The 19,068-nt window shown below is 35.8% G+C and overlaps 1 protein-coding gene across 1 annotated transcript in view; it reads right to left on the bottom strand.

The window, feature by feature from the left end:
* Positions 1 to 19,068, bottom strand: part of Lin7a (lin-7 cell polarity scaffold A) — a 130,423-nt gene that overhangs the window by 84,624 nt on the left and 26,731 nt on the right. The window contains exon 2 of the mRNA XM_026391417.2: positions 769 to 887. Within this exon, the coding sequence (XP_026247202.1) occupies positions 769 to 887 (119 nt within the window). The remainder of the gene's footprint in view (positions 1 to 768; positions 888 to 19,068) is intronic.

Raw genomic sequence — 19,068 nt, 5'->3', positions numbered from 1 at the left:
TGATGATAGGTTCTTCATTACTGGGAACTTCTAGGAGGTCAAATATGACAGATTTATGGGTTTTGGTTCTGATTAATGAAATATCATTTAGTTTTTAATGGCCAAGGGGTTACTGAATGAAAAAATACAACTGACATATTTCAAGGGGGGTTTTCTTATGAAAACAGTTTAATAGTCAATTCCACTATGAGTCAATACAAAATTCAAATAGACATTTCAGCACATTTGTTTCACCTCACTCTTCTTGAAACTGTTAGTAGCCAGGAAAACATTACAAAGGTTTACTATAGAGGCATACCAGCCTGTTTGAATATTTTCCATAATTGTACTAGACAGTAATATTTGGGTAACTAAAACTTTAGTCAATAGGAGTTTACTCTATCAGATTTACCTATGAAAGACTTAGTTGAGTGTTCTCTTAAGAAAATCTCAGCTCTCATTAACTGTGACTGTTTCTACCTGAATTTCTGGTGGCTTCACATGAGTGCTAAATAGTATAGACTACATGGAACACTTCTATTGCAGCAGACCTTTCTCTGGTACCAGAAGATCAACATTTGGTTTTAGATAAATGTATAAATCCTGGATGGATCTAATTTAAGAATTTAGCAGACTAAATTATATTTTATCATCTGTCCAAGGATCTAAAAACAGGCAGTAAAGATGTAGTTCTAATCTTAACAATTTCAACCAAGTGTGTGGAAAAACCATGTTTTCTATTTAGAATACATATGGCTGAATATAGTTATTAAAATCTTAGTGTCCTACCTCTCGGATTGCTGTACAAAACTCACTCTGAAGCACTTTTTTGAGAGACTGTAGCTTGTGTACTGGTACTTCTCCAGATTCCTGTAGTTTTTCCAGTAATTCAATTGCTCTTGCAACATCTGGGTGAAAAAATAAATACATAAATAAAAATGGAGAGACCTAGAATAAACTGTATCTCATCAGCAAAGTACCATGATTTCAATTGAATGGTGACATTATTCCAATTGAAAACCACATAAAATTAATTGCAAAATCAGAACTTGTAACTCAGAGATTATTGTTTTATTTTTTGGTGAAAATCCAATTTAATCTGTTCCAGATAATTTGTTACTTACTATATCTTCTAGGATGGCATTTCATGTATGTTAATTTTGTCAGAAAAATCAGTTTGAAAAAGAAGAAAGTACAGGAAAAATGTCTATTACTTAATCTGATACACCAATAACCATCTATGGTCCATTGCATCTATGAGATTTTTTTTCAGTCTGACTCTCCATACAATACTTTCATTGCAATTGCAATGTTACACTTATTAGTATGATCATTTGATTGATGTGCATTCACCTTCACTTATCTATGAACTCCTTTAATGAAGGAACTTGATGTAGTTTGTTTGCCATTGCATCCCCCAGAGTCTGGTATGAAACTATGAATAAATATTCGAGGAATAAATAAATTAATGGACTCTCCACTTCACCACCACTGCATTATTCCAGGTCCTTATTATCTCTTCTCAGTTTAACTGGAATGATTTCTTCTCCTCCAGCTTCTTCATATGGCCCACAAGTTTATTTCCCTAAAACAAACCTTTGATCATGTACTCATCTATCAACTTCAATAGTACAAAGCATAATAGTTTTCAATGTTTATATCACAGGTTAATGTTTCAAAATACATATAGTCTTTAGTTGCTTTAAAATCTAAAATCCCTATATTATTTCTTATTTTCAAGAGAAAATTATATAACAAAAGACTATTCAAAAATAATTATAGTGATCTCTTCCACCCTGTTTCTATGGACAACAACATCTCACTAAAATATCACTTAGGTTTTTAAGTAGTAGGACATGATATTTTCAATTTCTAGGTGACTGGTTCCATAAAGTATTACACATTCCAGCAGTCAGATTATAAATCCATCCATCCATCCATCCATCCATCCATCCATCCATCCATCCAGTAATTTGCATTTCTATTATACTTGGCACCAAGCTTAAAAACAAACAACACTTCCTTTCTGAACCCACAGAACTCATGATCTAATAAGACTGGAATACATCAGCACAGCCACCAATAAAAACAAATTGTCCACTTCAGAATTTGGGTGAGGTTAACATAGCTGTATGTATATATTGAAGAAAATAAGCAAAAAGTGACTTTATCAAGACTCCCCTGCTGAAGTAGTTATTTTGATTGCCAATTGTAGCCCAAAGTAGCACAAATCATGAAATCAATATAACACTGACAGTGTCTAAAGTTTGTCTGTTAGTACATAAATAGAAGACAACATAGTCAATTGGACAACACTGGTCACATCTACAATCAATATGGTACCAAGCTGAGATTTTTAAGCATTTCTAACTGCATAAAACACTTCACTCAGATGCCCCATAGGCACATAGAACACTCAGTATGTTTACAACTAAGCTCATTATTTTTTTCCCTGAAATTATCTCTTCTCTTCCAATATTCTGTTTCCATTAATGGTATCCCCAAACAGCCTGTCTCCCAAACTAGACCATGACATCATCTTTCACACTTACCCCCACATGCAGTTTGTCAGCAAGTGCTGTAGATTTTACCTCAAAAATACCTTTTGAATGGAGCTCTTCCCCTTCATTAATTCAGAAAAGCCTTTATCATATCTCACTGTAGTACTAGCACATCTCCTAACTGAGCTCCTTTAAATTCATCTTTTTTTTCAGTTCATCCTCTATGCTGCTTCTAAAGTAACTGTCCTGAATGATAAACCTAAATATTATTCGCCTGTACATAAAACCACATGCAATCCCACCTGCTACAGAATAAAGTTCGGATCACAGGGTTTTATAGGGGGCCCTCAGCAGCCTACCTCTTCTGACTCAGCTCTGTACACCTCCTCCTGTCTATCCTGTACTATGACCATCCAAAAATTTTGCTGTTCCTAGAACATGCCACAGAATGTCATGCCTCTATGGTTTGGCACATATTGCCCTCTGTTCATGGAATGCAATTCATCCCATCATTCATGTATGTCTTCATTCATTCAGTAGTTTTGGGTCCTGTGCTGTGCACAGGACACACAGTGGTAGAGGAGACAGTTCTTTCTCTTGATTTCATGGAGTATCCAGGCTTCAGAGTCACTGATGTGCAATAAAGATGTGCATGTTACAAACAAAGCACTGCTGGGTGGTCCGTGGATATATGACAAAGGCACATATCATCATTCAGGAAGTCAGAGAGAACTTCTTTGTGAAACTAATAGCTAAGCAAAATCCTAGATAGTAGGTAAAAGTGGGGAAAGGGCAACAATGTTCTAAGCAAAGGGGATAAACAAATACTGAAGGCTTGTTAAAAGACATTCAAAGAATAGGAAGAAATTCAATGTGATTGAACCTGAAGCCAGGGATAGTAGCAAGAGATGAAGTAGATGGAAATTGTATCATGGAGGGTATTTTAGTCTATGTAGGAATGATTTAGCTTAAATAGCATTTCTTTAAGCCTATCTTCACTGACTCTTCAAGGCAGATTGAGTTGCTATCATTACTGTGTTCCCAAGTTATTTGTTTACTTGTCCATTGTAATAATTATTACTTTCTGTTCCACCTCTATTTGCCTATCTGTCTCCCTCCTTCATTCCCATGAATCTATAAGCTCATTGAGGTGCCAGGAACAATGTCTTATTTGTCATTATCTCATTCATTGCAGAGTACCTGGCACATAATTAAATGTTTAATGTGCATTTGTTTGGTTAATGGTAGATTAATTAATGAGACTGGCTCAGGAAGGTATTAGAGGTCTATGTATGCATAAACCATAACTCCTCATGAATCTATATCTCCACACATCAGTATCAGCCTTGGTCAAGATTTGCTTGGGCATCATGTGAGAGAAGGAGGTAAGCCAGAACCTGTAGGCTGAAGGATACCAATGATGATAGTTCTCAGCAAATGCTATGCATTGAAATTACCTGGGGTGCATTTGTCAATTCCTGAGACCCATCCCAAAATAATTAACCTAGAATTTCCAGAAGAATGGTTTTCAACCTTTGCTGCATATTGGAATTACCTAGGGAGCTTTAAAACACACAGCTTCCTTATTCAGGCCCACCCCAGAGACTCCAATGTGACTGGCACAGGGTGGGAACTGAGAATGGGACTAAAGTGCAGCTGAGATTGAGACCACTGCTCTAAGCCAGCATGGGATTTGGGTTTTTTAAAAAACTCATATGTTATTCTAATGTACAGCCAGGATTCAGAACCTTTGCTACAGATTTATGGTTCTAAAACGTGAGTAGCGTGCCTATAGATCACTTGGGAAAGCTAACTAACCCTCCTAACCCTCCTCTCCATTTGAGAGATGTCAATTTAGGAGGAGTGAGAATAAGGCCTAGGTATCTTCTTTTTAAACTAATGCTTGAAGTGATTCTGTAATTGTTAGTTCACAGACCCCAAAGGAAAAAAAAAATGAACAAAATGATCTTTTAGGTTTCTTTCATCACCAGTACTCCTGGAACTCCTGCCCTTCATTATTATTTGATGTGATCTGTGAAAGAATACTGAATGGAATTTTTCCAGAAGTCTAAGAATTATTGATAAAATCTCACAGATGAAAGTGATGGAGATTGGGTACTACTCCATTCGAAAAAATTGGTTCTTACCAAAGACCAATCAGTGGACTCACCTGAGACATTTTTTAAGTAGCGCATTACCCCAAGCCAATTAAACTGAAACCTCAAATTGTGGTATCCACTCCTTAGGTTTTCTTTCTAAGCTTCCAGATGATTCCTGTGGCCATCCAAGGCTGAGAAAAACATTGCTCTTAAAAGAGTCACCAGATACACCTCCATTAAGACATTAAAGCTGAGCTGATTTTGCTATAGTATACCCTGGGGTTTTTTTTAGTCCTTATAAGAGGCAGCTGGGAGATGAGATAGCATTTAAGGAGTACTGTCATTAATTTCAAATAGAGTACTAAGTGTTTACTTTCATTCCAACAACTAAGTGAGGAGGGTTCTGACAGAACTACTTGTAGTGAATGGGCGGTGCCTGAAAGAAGGGAGACTAGCATGTCTTTCCTGATTGCATAGGAAATTGTCCTGGGTGACCTGCGTGCTGCCCTCTATGTTCCTCTGAGCAGAAGGAGAGAACTAGATAGCAGCAGCCTGTAGATTGAAACTCTTTTATTGGTACCCACCCAAGGGAGGCTAGCAGTGAGGTCAAGGAAACAGGAAGACGAGGCACAGTGGTGCACACCTGTAATCCCAGCAACTCAGGAGTCTGAGGCAGGAAGATGGAAAGCTCTAGACCATCCTCAGCAATTTAGCGAGGCCCCCAGCAACTTAGTGAGACCCTGTCTCAAAATATAAAAGTGCTGGGGATGTGGCACTGCTGGGTTCAATCCTAGAATTCCCCGGATGTGCACAAAAAAGACAAATGAAATCTCAGAATCAAACATGGAAGAGGTCAGGGCCCTCTAGGCCAGGCCTGGGTGGAGCTGGGAACAAAAAGATGGTGAGTGATCAATGGATATGAGATTGGGGTTTTAAACAGAATGTGGATTCCCTTTAGCTCTGGACCAGAAAGCTTCATGACCAGGATCTGGAAGGAAAAAGAAGCAGCTTTTGTGTCACCACAATACTTAAACAACTACAATACAGGGTGTATGGTTTATTTGTAAGAGACCCCCTCCCCCCCCCCCCCGGGAGGGTTCTTATTCAGAACCCCCTTATGCTTATTTTGTAAAACCCTTCTGACAAGTTTGGTTGCTAACATAGTAGTTTGGGGTTTACTAGTCTAGCTCAGATAAGGATGAATATTAGGTAAAACTCGGGAGACTGGCAAACAAAGATAATAAGCGCAAGAAAACCATGGGATTTTTTTCCCCCTGAAGCCTATTCTTCACCTTACCTTAACTCTCCAATTAACATCTTCATCCCATTACATGAGTAAAATACTTGGGTATCACACTTGTCCTCCCAGTCTCCTCCATACCTCTGATTCAATTCACCCCCTACCTCTAAAATCAATAACGGTAAACTTTTATTAAACATCCATGATATAGGGGGTATCTTTGTCCATTTCCTATTGCTATATCAAAATATCACAGACTGGGTAGTTTATAAAGAAAAGATATATTTCTCTCAGTTTCAGAGCCTAGGGAGTCCAAGATTGAAGAGTTGTATTCCTGGAGGGACTTCTGGCTGCATCATAACATGACAGAGGGCATCACATGACAAGAGAGCAAGACAGCTAGCTATGCTGCAATAATTAACCCACTCCCTCCCCAATGGAAAAATGCTGTAATTAATCCATTCCTGAGCATGGAACCTTCACGACTTCATCTCTTCTAAAATGCCCCACCTCTTAGTACTGTCACAATGGCAGTTAAATTTCAGCTTGAATTTTGGAGTGATCATTTAAAACACAGCATTTGGTCCTGGCCCCTAAAACTCATGTTCTTCTTATACATAAAATACATTGATTCCATCACAATAGTTTTGAAAATCTTAACTCATTCCAGCACAAATACAAAAATTCAAAGTCCCAAATCTCATCTGAATCAGATGCAGGTGAGATTCAAATCGTGATTCATCCTGAGGCAAACTCCCTCCAGCCATGAGCCCATAAAATCAAAACAAGTTGTCTACTTCCAGAATACCATCATGGGATAGGCATAGGATGGACTCTATTCCAAAAGGGAGAAATAGCCAAGAAAAGATAAATAACTAGTCCCAAGTCAGATGAAAACATAATAGAGAAAACTATATTTAAGTCTTAAAGCTGGAGGATAGTTTCCTTTGACTCTGGGTTGCCACAGTTGAAGTCTTGTGGCTGCAGCTGTCACAGTCTGATTTCACAAGCTGGTGATGCTGTCGGTCCTGGGATTTTGTGGTGGGGGGGGACCCCACTGTCACATCTCTGCTAAGTATTGCCCTAGTCAGGACACTACTGTAATAACTCTGCTTTTGTGACAAGTCTCTGCCTGGGCATGTGGGTAGTATGCAACATACTTTGAAATTTAATTGAAAGAAGTCATGCCTCCACTACTCTCTCATTCTGCGTACATGCAGACTTAACACTGTGTGGATGCTTCCAAGCCTTACTGCTTGTATTTTTCAGAGTTGTGGATTGAGCTAGACCTATTTGTGTTGCAGCTAGGGTGGCTGGGGAGCCCTGAGCCAGGATGCAGGTAGCAAAGACCCAAGGCAACACAAGGAAGAAAATCAATGGAAATCAGTACCCTGTTTGTTGCCTGACACCATTCCACTGTCCTCAAATTCTGGGACTGTGTTGGGAGAGAGAGCTTTGAAGATCTCTGGAATGTCATCCTTGACTTGGTCTAGCTGTGTAGATAAATGGTACCTGCATCCCTTCAATCCATATTAATCTCTTTTGCAAACAGTTTCTTGGCCACACCTTTCATATTCTTTCCCAAACATGGTTTTTCTCTCTTTGCATGGTCAAACTTTGAATTTTCCAAATCTTTTCATTCTGATTCTTTTTTAATTATAAATTCCATCTTTAAGTCATTTCTTTGTTATCACATCTCACTGTATGGAAGTTTAAAGTAGACATGCATAAATAGCCTGAATGTTTGCTGCTTAGATTTTTTTTTTTACTTGCTGGATATCTTCGTTCACCACTCTTAAGTTTTATGTTCCATAAATCCCTAGGATATGGACATAATTTCACCACGTTCTTTGTAACTGTATAACAAGGATGGCCTTTACTCCAGTTTCCAATACTTCTTTCTTATTTTCACCCAAGGTTGCATCAGAATGGCCTTTACTGTCTGTATTTCTATCAGGATTCTGATAAATGACCATATAAGTGACCAAACTTCTCCTAGTCTTCTTTTCTGCATTCTCACTAGAATAATCGTTAATTCTCTGTTCACGGCAATGCAGGCTTTTGTTAACCTATTCATCCAAAGTCTTCCAGTTTCTGCCCATTACCCAATTCCAAAAATGTTCCCATATTTTCAGGTATCTATTATACCAAGTTACTTCTTGGTAACAATTTGCCAGGTTAGTCTGTTTTCTGTTGCTGTAACCTCAGAATAAGTAAATTATAAAGAAAAGAAATTCATCAAGGTTCTAAAATGTAGGAAATGCAAGAGCATGGTGTTGACATTTGGCCTTTGAGCTGCATCATAACTTGGTGGAAGGGAAAGCAAGTACACACACATGTGAGACAGAGCTAACTTTATAACAAAGCCATTCCTGTAGAAATAAACCACTCCCTCAATAACAGCATAGGGCCATTCATGAGGGTGGTCCCATTACCTAATCACTTTTTAAAGTTTCCACTTGTATTAAGAACTATGTAATGTTTTGAACGACCAATAATAAAAAAAAAATAAAAAAATAAAAAATAAATAAATAAAGTTTCCACTTGTTATATTAATATGAATAACAATCAAGTTTCAACATGAGGTTTGGAAGGGCCACTGTACTATACTGTGAAATCATTACTTAAGCTAAGAGTATTGCATTCTTTTACCTTATTTTTTCCTTATGATAACTACACGTGGTGGCAAATATCTACATTTTGCAAATGATAAAACTCAGAATTACAGAGAGTTTAACTCACAAACAAGTAGGAAATTTGAGTTTGGCGTCTCAAACCCTGTGCCTGTTATTTTCATTTCTATCACAATTTTACCTTTAGCAGCCTTCTCTTCAATGTTCAGTACTTTTATAATAGCTTTGTGCTCTGCAGGCTTTCTTGGTCATAGGTTGAACTCTTAATTTTTCCTTTTTCAATAAAGATTAATCCTGATTCATTTACCAGTATATCCATCTCAGGTACTATTCATTGATTGACAGGATCACCTGTAGAGCTTTTGAATGGAGTAGAGTGGTTCTTAGCCTTTCTGCCCATTGGAATTACTTGGGACTGAAAAACAGATTGCTGGATTCTACTCACATGTATTTTGCTTTTATTGATTGGTGTGTGACCTGGGCATCAAGTTCTTCAGAATGTCTCAAGGATATAATGAGTAGTCATGTTGAGAATCACTTATACGGAGTCTGGGAATTTTAATAAATGCGACTTTCCATTGCATATAGTGTTTATTATGTCACTGTTAAAAACATTCTGCCTCTCTGACTAGCACTATGAGGTTAGGTTTATTATTATGCTAATTATATAGAGGAGGAAATTGAGACCCACGGAATCTGCATCTGCAGGTTCAATCAACCATGAATCAAAAACTTGGCCTATGATGACTATATAGGTACAGAACATTTATAAACTTTTTGTCACTATTCCAAAGACAATACAGTCTAACAATTACTTATATAACATTTACTTTGTATTAGTTATTATAAGCAATCTAGATATGATTTAAAGTGTACAGAAAGATGTGCTTAGGTTATTTGAAAACACTGTTCCTTCCATTCTCTATGAGATTTGAACATCTATAATCTTTGGCATTTGTAGTGGGTTGTAGGGAGCAGGAGTTGTCCTGGAACCAATGGAATACAAAAGGATATTATAGTTAAAATCATTTCCAGAACTTCTTCTCTAAGGTTGCTAGTAGAGATCAAGCTAATCTGACCAACAAATACTTCCTTGAGGTTCTCAAATTTTAGTTAACATAAAAAATTTACCTCTGGACAACTTATTTAAAAGATCAACACTTCAAAAAAGGGTGAGGTATAGTCTTTAAATCTGATCTTACTGAAGTCATCTAAGTCTGACACAAATGCATGCACTCTGTGATGCAGAACAAAGCGAGCTCACAGCCACCACCTATCCACTGCTTACTTCACTTACTTAGTTTATCTTGTAAAAACCCTCACCAGTATATAAAGGGATCATTGTTATTTCTACCATATAACTGAAGAAAAACAAAAGCAACTAAGGCTTACAAAGATGAGTTATCTAACCCAAGCTATGCAACTAGTAAATGGTGGATCCAAGATTCAAAACCAGCTGTATTTGACTCCAGTGCACATGTTCTTATTTTGCTTCTCTAACCTGATTTATTTCTCCAATTTACTTAAAATGGATTTGAAATAAAACAATCAAGGTCTGATAAATTTTTAAATATAGCAACTTGGACCATTGTGAGCTATGACAATCATAATACTACCCAAGGTCTTAGATTATGTTACTCTATAGTCACTGTTTTTTCATAGTAAAAACACAGGGTCAAAGAAACATGATCAACTCATCATCGATTGTCTGGTAATAGTAAGGAGACTGGAAATTCTGGAAATATTTCCTTCAAAATAGGAGGAATGTTATAAAAACAAAACAACAAAAACAACAAAATAACAAATAACTGGAATTTAGGAACTTAAGTGGAGTAAGCTTCCAGTGATCTGGAGTAATTCAGTTATCATCTTCTCATTCTTTAATGATAAGCATTGATTAACTTAATTGACAGTTAAGATATGGAATTTGACCCATGACTCATCTGAAGCTGGAACTTGAATGGAGGTGGAGTTGGGTCATTTAAAGTCATTATCTAATCATGCTGCAAAAATTTATTGAGCACTATGGCAAACATTATGAATTATCGACCCTGAAGCTATCTAAAACCTCTTATCCCTTGCTTTCTACTATAAAAGCTGGAAAGTGAACACAATTCTCTTTCCAAACTCTTGTAATTTGGCCAAATTATAAGTACAGATATGGCTTCCAGGAATGACTTCGAAATAAATAAACTGCCCTCCAAATTTTGGTCTTGCTTCTTTCCTTCCTTTTGACAGCTATAAGGCCTTACAGTGACTAGAAGTGAAACAGCCATTCTGTGATCATGAAGATGAATGTTATGTGCTAAGGATGGTGACACAGGGCAAAGGAAGGGAACTAACCCTTTCATGCCATTACTGAGCTGCTATTCAAACCCTAAGCTATCCAATGCCTGATTCTTATCTGTAAAAGACATTTGGTTTTCTGTGACTTGCAACCTAATGCAAAATCACATGACGTCAAAGGCACTGTTCTAAGTTTCAAGGATAATGTTGATGTTATGGAGAAACTAGTGACAGATGGTGCTCCTTTGACTAAGATAGCCATGGAAAGCTTCTTAGGAAAGGCTGAGACTTGACTGTGGAGAATAAGCCAGCCATATGAAAATCCAAAGGAAGAGCATCGGGACAGGAACAGCAAAAGCAAGGACCATAGAGTGAGGGCAGCAAGCTTACATGTCAAAACGTCAGAAAGAAAAAGTTGTCTGTGGAACATTGTAACTGAAGCAAACAGCAATAGTAACAGTGGTGTGCTGTTAAATGATTAACAACCAGCTCTTCAAAACTAAGAGCCAAAACAACAAAGCCCTAACTTGCAGCATTTTCTGAGGTATAAATACTTGTGTCATAGCAAAGCTAGAAACATGATATCACTGATTTGCAAAGTTCTTGAATATTGAATAGAAAGTTCTCATAAGCCAGGAAGTACCAACTTCAACATCCTGCTGGAGAGGAAATAAAGTTTGAGAGGTTGATAAGATTTCTTTAATAGGGTTAGATTTTAATACAATTAAACCAAAATAATAAGGCCATTGGAGACGGTTTGGCAAAAAGATGATGTGATCTGATTCACATTTTTTAATAATTACTATAAAAGATATATTGTAATATTAATCATAATGGACCAAGGAGGAACCCAATTTGGAAGAAGGCTATTGGAGTGGCCTGGGAAGAGATGGAAGAAGCTTATACCAGAAGGCAGCAGTGTCGTTGGTGAAACCCAGACACTTTAAAGCACAGGTGGGTAGAATAAGAATCAGTGTTTTGAGATGTGCCACAGGGCGAGGTTATTCTCAAGAAAGCCTGGGAGACAGAAAAAAGGGTTCATTAATGAATATAGTAACATACCTTAGTAACACATTGTAAATAATGGTGAATATTGTCTTATCTATTACAAGCAAATGTTATCAATGAATTTAATAAATGCACAAAAGAAAAAGGTAAAAGAACACTGAGGAGCAAATTATTTGAAAAGGGACTAATAATAAGGTGGCATTTTCCTGTTATTCTCTTTCAATCCAAATGAGATCCCTCAATCCTGACCACTAAGGGATTATATATAATTTTTTTTTAATCCCTGTAGAGATCAGTTGGAGAATATGAGTATAGATCTGAAAGTTAAAGAAACCTGAGGCTTTGATGTGGTAGTATTGACTTTATGCAGTTATTGTGAGGCAATAAATGATAGTATAATGAGATTTTAATATAAAATGCCTGGCATATGGTCTATATATGATATTCATATCTTCTTTTCCCCTATCCCTTCATCTGTGAGTCCTCACTTCCTGTTCTATTAGTGGCAATGTCTAAGGAAGACTCTCTTCCTCTCTCTCTCTCTCTCTCACTCTCTCTCTCTCTCTCTCTCTCTCTCTCTCTCTCTCTCTCTCATTGCACTGAGGATTCAATCCAGAGCCCCCTAAATATGCTAGGCAAGCACTCTGTGACTGAACTATACCCCAAGCCCTTTAAATTTTATTTTGAGACAGGTTCTGGCTAAGTTGACCAAGCTGGGCCTCAAATTTGCAATCCTCCTGCTCCAGCCTCCGGAGGAACAGGGATTATATTCACGTACCACCATGCCTGGCTAGATTTGCTCTTTTTAAATAAGATACATCTTTATGCTTGAGCAACTAAAGTTGAAGTACCACAATTATAAACAACTATTATCTATCCATAAGTTTGTATTTCTTTCCCAAGATTGTGAAAGTCACTTTGTATTGAAAGTAACATATATGAAATATTCAATCATTATTAGATTTTTGGTGTATCTAAAAACTATGCCCCCAAATGCTCCATCTAATGTATACCACACAATGGTCAGTAATGCTTTGCATTTCTATCACTGTGACATGAAAAGAAACCCTGCCAATTTTCAAGTTACTAATAAGGCATGACAGTTAGTATGTCCTACTCATCTGACACTCATCTCTGCTTTGATCCGACAACAACTTGCCATGTTCCTTAAATGCAGACTAATTGGCTAATCCAAGCAAGAACTGGCTCCGTTTAAATGTGCTCAAATTAAATAAAAATTTTATTCATTATGCTGTTGAAAACACTCCACTTCATATTTATTATAAAAACTGAATGATCTTTTCTTTATGGCATCTGGGTCAACACTGAAGTGCATCATACACACAAAAAAGTTTGACAATACTAGAATTTTTAAATCATGAATTTATATAATGACAAAATCCTGGCGTGGACTGCTGAAGCTATTTGCCAAACCCACCGCAACCAAGGGAACAATTTATGTGACAAAATGAAAAGCTATAGTTGCTAAGAGATTCTCTGAAATGGAAGGTACCTATTTCATTTGAAAGTGATTACTTTCCCAATAAACAAATCTTTAGGTACACAAAGCTTAAGATGCAGCTTTCTTTGTTAAACAATTGCTGTTATGTGGTAGGAATGAGTAATGCGTTCCCAGTTTCTCTAGGAACTATTGTCATCATTTTGTCTTTTTTTACTTCTTTCCTTCCACCCCCAATTCATCTAATTTCCTTTCCCAAGCAGCTAATATTGAAGCTTTATTTACCAACCTGCCTGAGACTTCATCAAGTCAAAAGTTTCACCTTCCTTTCTGTATGTGTTTTCTTCTCTTTCTCTTTATTATATGAGATATTGTTCATTTTCGTCTGCATTTCCTCCTCTCTGTTACATTTAACCTTAAATCCATGTCTTTACAGCATCTTAGGCAAATACCTTATGGCCTTACTCCCCATCACAGTGAAAGCAGTTTATTTTATTTATTCTCATCTCCAGCCTTGATAGCATCCATACAAATTAACCTGACTTGACTAAGTTTTGGGATCTGTAACTTGTTTCTGCATGTCTGAAAGAAGTCGAGCAATCCATTGTCCTCTTTGATGCCCAATACCGGTACACCTTTTTCTTATTAATTTTTGTACATATCACTGTGTCTATTCTTATACCACGAAAACTGAATACTTAAAAACAGTTTGATGAATAGAAGTGATTGTATTAAACTAATTTTTCATATTTATATAAATATCTGTATTCACTTGTTTATAATAATACTGTGCCAAACTCTGATTAGGTTTAGATTTATGACAAAACATGAATTATTAAAAAATGATGATTTAAATGATTAGGCTTAGCCTCCTTTTTAATTTTTTTTTTTAATTGCAGTTGGACACAATACCTCCATTTTATTTATTTATTTTGATGTGGTGCTGAGGATCAAACCCAGTACCTAGCACATGCTAGGCGAGCGCTCTCCCACTGAGCCACAACCCCAACCCAAAATTTAGCCTCCTTTAAGTGAGAGCAGAAAGAATCAATGAACGTGATTTGAAATTAGGTCAGAGTTCATCTTAGTGCTCATGAGGATGTCATTTTTCTAAGCTGTCTGGAGGAGGTAATTTAAAGTACATGGTCCAAACTAAGTAATTTTTTAAATTATATTTGCTTTTTGGTTATACATGACAGTAGAATCTATTTTGATACATTTACATCAACATGGACTATATTTTATTCTAATTAGGATCCCAGTCTTGTAGATGTACAAAATGTTGAGATTTTTGTACCCAACTTTTTCTCTGAAGTTTCTTAACAATGAGTATAATAATTATTTATTCACTAAGTACCCGGCGTGTGTGGGTATGGAATAAAATAAATCGAACACGTACACATGAGCAACACGGCATCTCAGGGACGCACTGCAAGCTTCTAGCCTGTCTGTCCACACTGCTCCTCATTCCCATGTCATCTATGACCCCAATTGATTTTAGATGCAGCCAGATGAAAGAACACAACACTTTTCACAAAGCTTTAAGATGAACTTTAAATTGAAGTCTATGTATTTTACCTTTCCTTCCATAGCTTCTTATCTATCCCTAATTTCTCAGCGAGAGTTAGTTAAATAATTATTGTCTGGCATCTTAACTACCAGGCACAAAATGAAGTCAGTTGTAATATTTCCATAGTTTAGTACATAGAATACCACCTACCTCTTATATTGGTACTGATTCCACCTGAGGATGTGGTCAAGTTGAGAGTTTTTTCCCTTGTAATTATTGTCAGAAAATCCCAATTCCCCTCTTCATAGGGCTCAAGAAATTGGAAGAGAAAGATTATCAGGAAGTTGTGAGACAGACACCCAATCAGATTGGGTGTTTTCAGAAAGCTTGTTATAAGGAAAACACGAATTTAACTTTTCCTGTCCTCACATGCATCCTATCCTAGAAAATGAATGAATATTTTTATCTAAACCGACAGTTTGATATATTATTCTGCTATCAAGCTACTTAATAATATGTTTCCTCTGTTACTTTATCACTACTATATCACACTGTCATTTGATTTCTTAGTTACTTTGGGAATTGTATGGTAAGGTCATTGTGGTGCAATCTGCATCTTTAAAAGATGATTATAGGACAAAGTGAAGCTTGTTTTTTTCAGCAACTGTTATGGTGAATAGTGTATGTGTTTTGTTGGGAACATGATTACTATCAGGCAGCATAAAAGATGATTTAAACTTCTAAGTAAAAATCATAAAATAATGAGTTTGTCCTCATTATTTTAGACCCCCTGGGGCTGCTTCCTCAGACTTTACTGATGTTCCTTTTGTAAATCAAATCTTGCAAAATAAGAAAAAGAAAAAAGAATTATTTAGTAACATTACATTTGCATAACAAACTAATAATACCTAATGAAGTAGTATTTGACCATAATATAGTTATATAGTTATATGAAATATTTGAATAAATATAGTTATATGAAATATTTGAATACATTTTAAACATTATTAAAAAACTGGAGAATTTTATTTTCTAATTATGAAATAAATTAACATCTCAATGTTTTATAGGGCAGTTATGAACCCTAGTCCTATGTGTAAGATATTCTTCTTTTTTAAAAAAATTTTTTTTTGAGACAGAGAGAGAGAGAGAGAGAATTTTAACATTTATTTAGTTTTTGCGGACACAACATCTTTGTTTGTATGTGGTGCTGAGGATCAAACCCGGGCCGAACGCATGCCAGGCAAGCATGCTACCGCTTGAGCCACATCCCCAGCCCCTAAGATATTTTTCTATGTTTAAACTCCTATTAAAAAATTTGAATCTGTTTTCAAGATTGTTTGAAAACATTTTTTTCTGAAATTAAAGTGAATGCTTATAAACAATTCAAACTAATTTAACTGAAGAAATAATTTAAATTAAAAATTTAAGTTCCTATTTTAAATTTTTATTTATTTTTAATTGATAAAAGTTACACATATTTATCACATAAACATGATCCTCTGAAATATGCACATACCGTGAGCTGGTCAAACAGAGTCAATCAACATACATCATCACACACTTGTCAAATTTTGGGTCTAGAATACTCACAATCTACTGTCTTAGCCATTTTCAAAAATATAATACCTTGTTATTAAGTCATCATGTTGAACAGTGCAAGTTTTGAACTTATTATCCTATCTAACTGAAACTTTATATCCTCTGACCACTATGTGACTAATCCCCTCTCCCAACCCCAAATCAAGGTCTAAGTAACACCATCCTATTCTCTGATTCTATGACTTCAATATTTTAGATTCTACATGTAAATGTGGTATCATGCAGTATTTGCCTTCCTGTGCCAGGCTCATTTCATGAAGCATAACGTCAGTTGGGCTCATCCATGATGTCACAGATGTCAGGATTTCCTTTTTTATTAAGGCTCAATGGTATTCCATTGTTTGTGTGTACATTATGTTTTCTTTATTCAGTACTCAGTGGGCACTTAGGTTGATTCCATATCTTAAGCTACTGTGAATAATACTACAATAAATATTGGGAGTGCAGATACCTCTTCAACAGAATAATTTTATTTTCTGTGGATATACACCCAGTAGTGGGATTGATAGATCATATGCCAGTTTTATTTTTAATTTTTTGGTCCTCAATACCTCCATACCATTTTCCATAATTGAAGTATTAATTTGCATTCCCCAAAACAGTACACAAGATTTTCCTATTTTTCAAATCCTAGAGCTTATCTTTCACCTTTCTCCTAATAACTATTCTACAGGCATGAGGTGAAATCTCATTATGGCTTCATTTACATTTCCCTAATGATTAGTGATGTTGATTATTTTTTCATATACTTATTTGCCATTCATATGGCTTCTTTTGAGAAATGTCTGTTCAGGTCCTTTGGTCCTGACCCGCTTTGATTTTTTTGAATTGAATTAATTTGTTTTATTCCTATTGCACTGTCTAAAAACAATATACATACATATATACATATATATGTATATACATATTTATATGATTCTAAATCCTTATTAATTTTTGGTTTGTAAATACATTCTTATCATTCCTAGAATGTCTTTCATCTCCCTTGTTTCTTTTTCTGCAAAGAAGTTTTTTAGTTCGATGTTATCCTGTTTGTCCATTTTTATTTTTGTAGTCTGTTCTTTAGGGTCATATTTTTTGAGGGGGTGGGGGCTGGTACCAGGGATTGAACTCAGGGGCACTGAGCTACTGAACCACATCCCCATCCCTATTTTGCATTTTATTTAGAACAAGGTCTCACTGAATTGCTTAGTGCCTCTCTGTTGCTGAGGTTGGCTTTGTACTCACTATCCTGCCTCAGCCTCCCGACCCACTGGGATTACAGACTTGCAACATTACACCCAGCTTTAGGGGCATATTTTAAAAATCATTGCCCAGACCAATATCATGGGAGTTTACCAGTTGCATTTTTCCTGCTTGTGGAAATCTTATCTTCTTAATAATGTTTATGGAAAAGATTGTCCTTTCCCCATTGGCACATTTGTTGAAAAATCAATTGTATTTGCATCTGTATGTCTTCTTTAGTGGAGTGTCTATTGAAACCTTTGTTTCATTTTAAAATTGTTTTCTTTTATTGCTAATTTGAAGATTTCTTTATATTTTCTTAATGTAAATATTTTTTTCCAATTTATTTTATTTATTTTTTTATTGGTTGTTCAAAACATTACATAGCTCTTGACATCTCATATTTCATACTTTAGATTCAAGTGGGTTATGAACTCCCATTTTTACCCCGTATACAGATTGCAGAATCACATCGGTTACACATCCACATTTTTTACATAATGCCATATTAGTAACTGTTGTAATGTAAATATTTTATCAGATATTTTTAGGAAATATTTTCTTCTAGTTTTAGGCTTATCTTCTAATTATATTAAATTATTGGTCTCCTTTGAAGACCAATAATTTTTAGCTAATCATCATTTTCTATTTTTGTTCTTATTTTTTATATTTAACCTAATGAATCTTGGACTAACCTAAGGTTTCAAAGACTTTTTCTTCCTATACTTTATTTTAAAAGATTGTAGTTTTAGGTCTTACTTTTATATTTTAAACCATTTTTAGTTAATTTCTAATTATTGTGTGAAGAGTTGGGGTTCATTTTTTTAATATTTATTTTTTAGTTTTAGGTGGACACAATATCTTTATTTTATTTTTATGTGGTGCTGAGAATCGAACCCCCTGTCTCACACATGCTAGGCAAGCACACTACCACTTGAGCCACATCCCCAGCTCATCATTTTTTTTTTTTTTTTTACATATGGGTATCCATTATTGAAATAACTAGCTTTCTCCCACTGAGTTTCCCCAGCTCAATGATTGAATGTCAACTGACAATATATTCATGGGTCTATTACTGGACTCATATTTCACTGGTATATATGTCAATACACACTCCAGTATCACACTATTTGATTTTTGAAATAAAGTACTAGTATAAATCTTAAGTCTATTCAGAGTACTGTTGCAAAATATCGTAGACTGGATAGATTACAAACAACAGAAATTGATTTCTTACAGTTAAGCTAAGATCAAAGTGCTGGTAGATTTCCTTTCTGGCCAGGGCTCACTCCTAGACTGACCTTCTTTTCACTATGTCCTCCCATGGCCCAAGGAGTGAGGGAGCCCTGGAACTCTTATGAAGGCACTAGTTCCACTCTCATGACCTAATCATCTCCCAGAAGGCCCTGAATCCTGATACCAGCAAATTAGGGGTTCAAATACCAAAATATACATTTGAGGGAAACACAAACAGCCTGACCATAGTATACTCTCACTTTGTTCTTGTTTTTCAGTTGTGCTTTTCTA

The sequence above is a fragment of the Urocitellus parryii genome, chromosome 5, assembly GCF_045843805.1.
Source record: "Urocitellus parryii isolate mUroPar1 chromosome 5, mUroPar1.hap1, whole genome shotgun sequence".
Taxonomy (NCBI): domain Eukaryota; kingdom Metazoa; phylum Chordata; class Mammalia; order Rodentia; family Sciuridae; genus Urocitellus; species Urocitellus parryii.
This window is presented reverse-complemented; position numbering and strand designations above follow the sequence as displayed.